The sequence below is a fragment of the Thamnophis elegans genome, chromosome Z (genome assembly GCF_009769535.1).
Source record: "Thamnophis elegans isolate rThaEle1 chromosome Z, rThaEle1.pri, whole genome shotgun sequence".
NCBI lineage: Eukaryota > Metazoa > Chordata > Lepidosauria > Squamata > Colubridae > Thamnophis > Thamnophis elegans.
In genome coordinates, this window is record NC_045558.1 from 109317841 (window position 1) to 109328734 (window position 10894).

Below are 10894 nucleotides of genomic sequence, written 5' to 3' on the forward strand. Positions count from 1 at the left end.
ATAATTTTTTCTTTTTCTTTTCTCTTTTCTTTAAAAAAACCCTCTCTTTTTTTCTCTTCTCCTCTTCCTTCTTCCGAGCTCTAAATTTTAATTTTAAACAGGTATGTTGAGTATATGGGATTGAATGTGAGTGTGTGAGTGACCCACTTTTATTGCTATTATTGTTGTATTTTTGTATTTTAATTATTATGTGGGGATTGGTTGTGTGAGTGCTTGAGTATGCTTGATTCGGAGGACCTGCCGGGGAATGCGGGGGTCACCGGGGTGGTTGGGGGGACCACAGCCACGGGAGTAGGTCGGAGCATTGCGGTCGTAACAGGGAGGGGCAGATATGGCGGGGACTTTAGGGCTGGCCATTACTGGGGAAGGAGGGCTCGCTACATCACAGAGATCCCTCCTTCTGGCCCTATGAGTCCCACTCCGAGGCCAGATGGCGCGAGTAATCAGGACCCTGGTCTCAGGCTGTTGTCGCTAAATGCCAGGTCTGTTGTTCATAAGGCTCCCCTCGTCCGGGACTTAATTTTAGACGAGAGGGCAGACCTGGCATGTATTACTGAAACATGGCTGGGCACGGAGGGAGGAGTCCTCCTCGTAGAGATGTGCCCAGACGGATTTCAGGTGCTTCATCAGCCGAGAGCCCAGGGAAGGGGTGGCGGTGTGGCCATTGTTATCCGGGAGTCTTTAGCACCTCGTAGGATCCCTGCTCCGGAGCTTGTCGGGTGTGAGTCTCTGCTGCTAAAGTTGGACCTCAAGGGTCAAGTGGGTTTGCTGTTAACGTACCTGCCTCCCAACAGCGTTGCAGCAGCCCTCCCCTCACTCCTCGAGTCGGTAGCCGAGCTAGCAATTGAGTTCCCCAGACTTATGGTCTTGGGGGACTTCAATTTGCCTTCGCTCGGTGAATACTCTGATGGGGCGCAGGAGTTCATGGCTTCCATGACAGCCATGGGCTTGACCCAGGTAATTCAGGGCCCAACCCATTTAGCGGGTCACATGCTCGACCTCGTATTTCTCTCGGAGCAGTGGACTTGTGATCTTGGTCTGAGGGGTAATGAGATCATACCCCTGTCGTGGTCAGACCACTGCCTACTGAGGCTCGACTTTCGGAGGCCAAACCCCCACTGTAGGGAGGAGGAACCGACCAAGTGGTTCCGCCCCAGGCGACTTATGGAGCCTCTGAGGTTCCAGACAGAGCTTGGGGTTATTCCTGATACTCTCACCCACAGTCCGGTGGAGACTCTGGTTGCTGCCTGGCACTCGGCAGCATCGGAGACCCTTGACCGGATTGCGCCACTACGGCCCCTCTGAGGCGGCAGATCCCGGAGACCTCCCTGGTTCACCGAGGAGCTCCGGGAGATGAAGCGCCAGAGGAGACGCCTAGAGCACCTATGGAGGTCCGATAAGTCCGAGTCGAACCGAGCAATCCTAACAACCAGCATCAAGGAGTACATCAGGGCACTTAGGGCAGCAAAAAGATCTCACATTGCCACCTTGGTTGCGTCTGCTGAGTTCCGCCCAGCCGCCCTGTTTAGGATAACCCGCTCCCTCCTAAATAGGAGGGATACGGGGGAACCCTTGCAGGGTAGAGCTGAGGATTATGCCCAATTCTTAGCGGACAAAATTGCTCGGTTTCGGTCGGATTTGGACTCCATCCCTGCAGTTCCAGCCGAGGCACAAGAGGATGAATTGGTAGACCACCTCTGGGTTGAGTTTCAGGATGTTGCCCCTGGGGATGTGGACAAGGCCATGAGAGCTGTGAGTGCCTCCACCTGTGTACTGGACCCAGGTCCCTCATGGCTGGTTGCCAACAGCAGTGAGGTGACACGAGGCTGGATCCAGGCGGTTGTTACCGCCTCTCTTCGGGAGGGGCACTTCCCCACCACACTTAAAGCAGCAGTGGTGAGACCCCTCCTGAAGAAGCCATCTCTGGATCCAGCTGTTCTTAACAACTATCGACCAGTCTCCAACCTCCCTTTTGTAGGGAAGGTTATCGAGAAGGTGGTGGCCTTCCAGCTCCAACGGTCCTTGGAGGAAGCAAGCTATCTCGACCCCTTCCAGTCAGGCTTCAGACCCGGTTACAGCACAGAAACCGCTTTGGTTGCATTGACCGATGATCTCTGGAGAGTCAGAGTCCGAGGCCATCCCTCTATCCTGGTTCTCCTCGACCTCTCGGCGGCTTTCAATACCATTGACCACGGTATCCTTCTGCGACGACTGCGGGAGGTGGGGGTGGGAGGCACTGTTTTGCAGTGGTTCTCCTCCTACCTCTCGGACAGTTCGCAGTTGGTGTTAGTGGGGGGGCAGAGATCGACCCCTAGGCCCCTATCATATGAGGTGCCGCAGGGTTCGGTCTTATCCCCCCTACTATTTAACATCTACATGAAACCGCTGGGTGAGATCATTCGGAGGCACGGGATAAAATACCATCAATACGCGGACGATACTCAGTTGTATCTGTCCACCCCGTGCCAACTCAATGAAGCGGTGGATGTGATGAGCCGGGGTCTTGAGGCCGTTATGGACTGGATGAGGGCTAACAAGCTTGTACTCAACCCGGAGAAGACCGAGTGGCTGTTGTGTTTCCCTCCCAATAATTCGATCAGTGTTCCATCACTCAGGCTGGGGGGTCAAACTTTATACCCCTCAGAGAGGGTTCGCAACTTGGGAGTCCTCCTGGATCCACAGCTGACTTTCGACCATCATCTGACGGCTGTGACCAGGGGGGCATTTGCCCAGGTTCGCCTGGTACGCCAGTTGCGACCCTACCTGAATCGGGAGGCCCTCACAACAGTCACTCGGGCCCTTGTGACCTCTAGGCCGGAATACTGCAATGTGCTCTACATGGGGCTGCCCTTGAAGAGCATCCGGCGACTTCAGCTAGTCCAGAACGCGGCCACGCGAGTGATTGTGGGTGCACCTCGGTTCGCCCACATAACACCTATCCTCCGCGAGCTGCGCTGGCTACCTGTTGATCTCTGGGTGCGCTTCAAGGTGCTACTTGTCACTCATAAAGCCCTCCATGGTAGTGGATCTGCGTACTTGAGAGACCGCCTCCTGCCAATTACCTCCCTGCGACCAATTAGATCGCATAGATTAGGCCTCCTCCGAGTACCATCTGCCAGTCAGTGTCGACTGGCAACCACACGGAGGAGAGCCTTTTCAGTAGTAGCTCCGACCCTTTGGAATGATCTCCCCGCGGAGATTCGTACCCTCACCACCGTCCAGACCTTCTGCACAGCCCTTAAGACCTGGCTAGCCCGTCAGGCCTGGGGATAAAGATAATCTGTCCCCACCCGAATGATGAATGAATGTTGTTTACTATTTTACCTTTATGTACTATTTTGTGTCTATTGTCTGTACCCTCCCTTCCCCATTTTATGTAAGCCACCCTGAATCCCCTCAGGGAAAAGGGCGGCCTATAAATATTAATAAAATCACTAAAAAATCACTAAAAAATGTGACCAAGTGGGACCACTTGGCAGTCATGTGACTGGGTGGGCATGGCCAACTTGTAAAATCACTTAACAACGCTTTTGCTTAGCAACCAAAATGTTGGCTCAGAAACTCTGGCATTTGAAGCACGGAAGTCTTAAAGCTGTCAAGTTACAAGACTCCTGCACCCCTAACCCTTTAGAAAAGAAAACCTCAGGGGTGTTCAAACTTGACAGCTTTAAGACTTTAAGGTTTAGATAGGACTCTTAGAGGTGGGCGGGCATTTGGTGAGCCAGCCAATCAGTGAGCAGTGGGCAGGGCAAGCATGATGTGGATGGGGGGGGGAGCTGGAACCGGTTCTAAATGGCACAGTAGATTTGTGGACTGGCAGGAACACATCCCTGATATGAAGTAGCAGTTAAATTTATTCATTTCTGTGTTTTTCCTCTTTGTTCTGAATATGGATGCACAGTAGAAAGAACTAATATCTAGATTTATAAATTATAATTTTAAATTAAGTTTTAGACTTCTTTTGCAATGGCAATATGGTATATCTCATGGGAAGAATCAGAAAAAAACTGAAAATCTGAGCCTCTATTAAAATTATTTCTATTACTCAGGTTGATTTATGTAACTAACCTCTGGTTAGGTTTAGGTTTAGGTTTATTGGTTTTGTATGCCGCCCACTCCCGAAGGACTCCGGGCAGCTCACAATAAACAGGGGAGGGAATAAATAAGACAATACAAACAATTTTAAAATCCACAACAGTCACAATTAAGATGCTGGGTGCTTTAACAGCCCCCAGCCTGCCGGAACAGCCAGAACTTAGTAGCTTTACGGAAGGCCAGGAGGGTAGTAACGGTCCGGATCTCCACAGGGAGCTCGTTCCAGAGGGCCAGAGCAGCAACAGAGAAGGCTCCCCCCCCGGGGGGATCGCCAGCCGGCAATGAGTTCAGGGAACTCATTGCAATATTTTTTTCCATATTCTGCTTTAAAAAGGATTTAAATTGCTTTTAGTACTATGAAAACATCAAACAAACCATAGTGAGTAGTATAGTCCATTGATACATATCTACTTATACAACTACCTATATAGTTGTAATGTTTTCGTTACATTTTTGAAAAAATTGTAAGGAAGCATAGACACACTGACTAACATAGATAAATACTAGAGATTATAATATACATTCATGGAGTAAACCCCATTGATCATATTGGGAGTTTCTTCTGAATAAGATTAGAATTACTCTGTGATTTTAGCATATTTTTGAAAAAAATAATCGTTTTAATAGGACACCTCTGACTAAAGTGATTCATGAATCACTTCTTTTCATATCAATTCAAAATTTCCACGCTATTTCTCTTTTAAGAAAGGGGACAGCTTCAACAATTATATTTTTCTAATAAAAATTCATAGAGTTTTAGATTCCCCCAATCATCTAGTGAACTAACTATGAATGTTTTTTATTAATTCATTCCAATCTCTCGAGAATCCATCCTTACTGGTTCTTTGGGAATGCTTAATAAGAGAAGTATGTGTACCAGTAAAAAAGATTTCATAATGGCTAAAGGAGATAGAAGCTTGTGAAGGAAGATAGGTAAATCATTTCTTTATTCTGTATGAAACTTTATAGAAAACAAATCAGTTCCTGCAATACTGTAGGATATGGGTCGCAGTTTGTATTTGCAGGTGCTATGTAACAGAAAATAAGAAAATATCTATCCATGTCTTTTGCACTTTAAACATTAGCCATCACTTTAAATATATGATCATGATTTTAGCTTTATAAAGAAAAAATGATAAATAATATATCAGTCAATGAACTTGTAACACAGCCAGCTTAATAGTTGTTGATTTTATTTACTTCACTCCTGCTTCTAGAAGTGTCTCGAAGTTTTATATTTAACTGTTTTCAGTCACAGTTAGCAGAATGTTAAGACAAAGTAAAGGGTTTGATCTTAAGGTATGAAAATCTTTGAATGTTTTAAAAATTGAATAGAAATGTTTAAGAACAGCACTTTAAGTATTAACAGAAGCAAAACCATTTTAATATATCATTCATGCTGCTAATAGAACTTGAGTTATCTAGTTTAATGTTCTTCAAAAGCTCTATAGGAAATCTGAAAGAAGAAATGACTTATATATGTTAACTGTTTCTTCTTCTTTTTTCTTTTGTTGTTTTACTCGTCCATAGGATGGAATGGAAAAACATCCTTAGTTCCAGGAATGCAGCTATTTATTTCTCTTTCCATTGTGTAAAAATCAGAATGTGGCATTCATTTTTATTGCTTTCTTGAATCTTATTTAGATGAATGTTTCTTATCACCATATTACATTTATCTATAAATGGTTCCTGTTTATGTTTCAAAACTTCTGTATGTCCTCAGATTTTTTACACCCTCTAGACTGAGTCAAGCTAATGAAAAATCCTCCCTATTGCCTTTAAAATTCAACTAGTCTGTAATTGACATCTAAGAAAGAAGTGCATTTAAATCTGGAAAACAGATGTAATAGAAGATAGAGAATACAAATATTCTTTCTTTTGTTTTAAAAATACTAAATTAAGAAATCACAAATCAGTCATTTTTTACAGTCAGTAGGTTTATTGTAAATACATTTATTTTTAAAAAATATTATTGTTATTGTGATAATCACCCAGATAAAATCACCTATGGAAAACCAGAATAAAAGCACCAGATTTATTTTTTTGGGATTTTCTGGTAATCTGGAAATGCATGTATTGCTTTTTATATTGTTTTTAACCATGTATGTCATGTCATTGTTGGGGAATGCATTAATAAGCATTGTCATCAGACTTGATCCTTCTCTTCACATGCCAATGTGCTATTTCATTGCCAGTCTATCTCTGGTGGATATTTGCTATACATCTGTCACTGCCCCTAAAATGTTAGTAAACTTCCTTTCAGAGGACAAATCTATCTCCTTTGTTGGATGTGCTGCCCAGCTATATTTCCTTCTCTCACTAGGAACTACAGAGTGCTTTCTTCTTGCGGCCATGGCTTATGATCGCTTCTTAGCCATCTGTAATCCATTGCGCTATCCTTTAATCATGAACAAACAGCTTTGTGCATGTCTGGTGGCTGGATCATGGGCTAGTGGGATTTTGCTTTCACTAGGCCAAACAACTCTGATATTTTCTTTGCCTTTTTGTGATGAACATTGGATCAACTATTTCTTTTGTGACATCCCACCACTCTTGAAGCTAGCCTGTGGAGATACCTATCTAAATGAAATCACAGTCTTTATGGCTGGGCTGCTAATCACTCTGATCCCATTATTGCTAATCCTGTTCTCCTATGTCCACATAATCAACACTGTGCTGAAAATTGCATCTGCAAAGGAGAGGCAGAAAGTTTTTTCCACCTGTTCCTCACACATTATTGTCATCACTTTGTTCTATGGATCTGCTAGTGCAATGTACCTGCGGCCCAGATCTACCTATGCTTTTGAAACAGATAAATTTCTAGCTCTGCTTTATTCCATTGTAACACCAACTTTGAATCCTATTATTTATAGTTGGAGAAACAAAGAGATAAATGAAGCTCTCAAGAGAAGATTTGCTTCAAAATTGTCCCCTTATAGAAGGTGATTAAAAGTCATGAAGTTAATCCAGAGAAGTGGATTATTTCCATCCCAATATGATTTTTTTTCTTTTAAATATTCATAAGTATATTATATTATTGCTTCCTATTGGTATGTCTATGCCATACATGCTATATTGCTATATTAACAATTAAGTCTTGTCAATATTAATTTTGGCTGTTAAGCAACATGGCTGTTTAAACTAATTTTTACTCATTTGGAAGAAACTGTATTATATTTAAAAACTCTTAAGAACATGAATAATTCTGACAAAGCTTAATGTTTTAAAATAATAAAGGAGCTAGTAGCATCTTTGTAGAATGAAATATATTCCTAGTTTCTTTGATAACTTAAATGCATATATTTACTAATAGTATCACCTTAATTTATTATATTAAATTTAGTTGCACATCACATACATACATACATACATACATACATACAATTTCATCAAGATTTCTCTTTTTCCAATTGTTAAGCCCTTTAAATAAAATTAGCGCATGAACACAGCTACTGCTTTTTTCCATTCATTATTTTCTCTTCCCATGTTGTTGGTTAATGGCGGTACACTGATACATGGGGAAATAATTGAATGATGCAACTGAACCAAAACATACGATAATAGCATTTTCCACATAAGGAATGCCAATTTCTGGTAGATTTCAAGGGACCAGGGTTCAAGAAGAAATAAAGTCAATAACAATTTATCTTCACATGACATTGATTTCTATTTTGTTAAATTCCTTTTCCAATCTTCAACACTATAAAAGTTACAACTTGAGACTGGAGCTTCAGCGATCAAGATCCTCTGAGTTTCTCTCTTTTCTGGTTGAAGAGAAAGTTAAGCTCTAGGGACATGGGCAAGGCACACTGAATTATTATTTTAAAATTCTTTTTATGCAACATTTGAGGAGTGCAGGTTTTCCTCCCTGTGCATTAATATAGCACAACTATAGTGTATAACTGCACAGACCACTATAGATTCTCTGTCTAGTGGTGTGTGTGTGCATAAGATGTTTTGTTTCCCAAAATACATATTAATCTGCAAAGAAAGCAATATTTTTAAAAAAAGCTACAGAAGAGACAGAAAACTGTATACTCAATATTAATATAAATGAAGACAACAAAAATGTGTTCACTAACATTCACAATAAAGTATTCAGGAGTTATTTCATCCAAAAAGAAATTTGGAAGAGAAAACATTATATTCTTTCCCTGTATTTAAGAAGTTTCCTTTCCAGGAATTCTAATGCTAGGAAGGTTGAGTGATTTATTTTCTCTCAGTCACATTGCAGAAGAGTTGATGAAAAAGTGGTTTCAAGAACAATTAACAATGGGATATTATTATTGAAGAGGTTAATTAGATACAACATGCTATTTTTAGTTGTTATGTAAAAAAATCCTTTTACTTCCAGACTTTATAAATTATAAAATCCATTATGAAAATGGAACATTTAGTTAGGTTTTCTTTTCAATTGACTCTTTAACAGTGTACCCTGTAATCTATAATAGTTAAATACATTCTTATTGTGAAAAGTTTTATATCAAACTATTTTATTTTTTATACTGTTATCATTAAAACATTAACAGAATTCACAATGGACTGTGAATCAGCGCGCACGCGCGCGCGCGCGCACACACACACACACACACAAATTACATACATACATACATACATACATACATACATACATATTGCTCACAGCTGTTTGGCTGTCATTTTTATTTATTCTTATGCAACTCCAATTCAAGTTGAAAACCAAAATTATTCTTCTGACATCATTGAAACATAACTAGATTAGACTCTACAAACATTAATAGTAACAAGAACAATAATTTAAAAAAGAAATTATATGTGTAATATAATCAATTTGTGGTTTAATTTTTTAGATTTATTTGTATTTCTGCAGTGGCCAAAATTGAATTATATAGGTTTGGTGTCCTGATTCATTGCAGTTATGATGTTATCTATCTATCTACATCTATCTATCTATCTATCTATCTATCTATCTATTTATTTTATTTGTATCCCACCTTTAACATTTTTACTAATAATGCCAAGCAGTGAATATATCCAACATATCTTTCTCATCCCACAACAATAGTCCTGCTGGGCTGAGAGAATGACTAGGCCAAATTCAACTAGCCAGATTTCATGGCTAAGGCAGGACTTGAACTCACAAATTTCTAGCCTGGTACAATAATCATTGGAGCAAACCAGCTCTCTATCATAAATCTCTTCTTCTTGTTGTATTAAGCCAAAATTTATTGGTAGATATAAGGCATTCAAAAAGTTCTGAAATGGAAAAAAACATTAAAAAGCAACTAAATATTAAACAAATGCATGTTCAATTTAGTCATAAAAAGTCTATGTAATTATAATATTTGATAAATGCTAATATCTTCCAGAATTGAGCCATACAATTTTAGCTTATAAATATTGATAAATAAATCTTATTAGAAATCATAATTCCCACTCTACACAAGATAGTTTAATCCCAGTGATCAACAACTCTTTGCTCAGATGGAGAATTTAAAAGGGGAGGTAAGAATTGTCTCAGTTTTAAAAGAAAAAATGACGGAGCTTTATAATATTTTTTTTCCTCAGCAGAACTGAATGATTGGTTTTATTTCCCGAGATTTAACATTATGTATATTTTTTTACACAACTGATCATTATAATTTAAATTTATAAAGTAATGAATGGTTCTTTTTCTTTTGCATACAAAGAAATAGTGTATGCTGCAGAACAGCACTATATCAATCAATTTCAGCTTCTTGGTCTTTCTGATGCGCCCCACTTGCAAAGTATTTTCTTTTTTTACATTTTTGGGAATCTATATTATCACTTTGAATGAAACCTTATAATTTTCCTCCTTAGATTAGCTGGTCTTGCCCTATATAAACCCATATTCTTTTTTCTAAGAAATGTAGCCTTCCTTGAGATCTGCTTACATCAGTCACTATTACCAAGATGCTTGACAATGTTGATTCCTGGAATAAATGCATTTCCTCTGTTGGCTGTGCTACACAGATCTATTTTTCTTTTTTTTTCTTGGTGGAACATAATGTTTCCTTTTGGTGTAAATAGCCTACAATTGTTACGTTGCCATCTGTAATCCTCTGTATATTTATATTTATATTTATTAGTATTTATAGGCCACCCTTTTCCCTGAGGGGACTCAGGGTGGCTTACATAAAATAAGGAAGGGAGGGTACAGACAATAGACGCAAACAATACATAAAAGTAAAATAGTAAGCAACATTACCCTATCTGTATTACCCTATCTTGACGGGTCAAAGAATTTTATATCAGTTTAGCTCTAGCCTCTCGACCTCTTGGTTCTTCATGTCATTTGGTCTGAGAAGTATCATGTTCAGACTGTCTTCTGTGATTCCAATGTCATCAAGTGTTTCTTTTGTGACTTTATTGAAATTGCCATGTGGAAACACCTTTATGATGGAAATTACTGTTTTTGCGATGGCAGTTATTTATGTTACTTTTACCCTTTCTTCTGATCTTATTGTCTTTTTCTGGGATCATTGTTGCTATTTTGAAGATCTCATCCTCTGAGGGCCGGAAGAAGACTTTTTCTACTTGTTCCTCATATCTCATAGTTGTGACCTTATTCTATGGTTTTAGTTCCATCATGTACCTGAAACCCAATTTCACTTATTTTCCCAATACTGATAAATACCTGTCCCTTTTTTACACATTCATTGGCCCCATTTTAAACCCTATAATTTACAAATTGAAGAACAAAGAAGTAAAAGGTATTTGGTTGACTATTTTTAAACACATACATTGTATCATCCCAAGGAAATGGGATATTTATACTACACAGTTTTCAAACCTATAG

General features: G+C 39.8%; 1 protein-coding gene and 1 pseudogene across 1 annotated transcript; both read left to right on the forward strand.

Annotated features, from left to right (window-relative positions):
- The first annotated feature begins 6081 nt into the window (after window positions 1–6081).
- LOC116521305 (olfactory receptor 5V1-like) lies at window positions 6082–7041 on the forward strand. The gene has a single exon (XM_032235991.1). It carries the CDS (start codon window positions 6103–6105, stop codon window positions 7039–7041), a length of 939 nt encoding a protein of 312 aa, XP_032091882.1. The 5' UTR covers window positions 6082–6102.
- A 2732-nt stretch (window positions 7042–9773) lies between these two features.
- LOC116521306 lies at window positions 9774–10894 on the forward strand (annotated as a pseudogene).

What these genes read in the sequence shown, in the direction of transcription:
- LOC116521305 (XM_032235991.1), top strand. Translation starts at nt 6,103, where the DNA reads ATGGAAAACCAGAATAAAAGCACCAGATTTATTTTTTTGGGATTTTCT.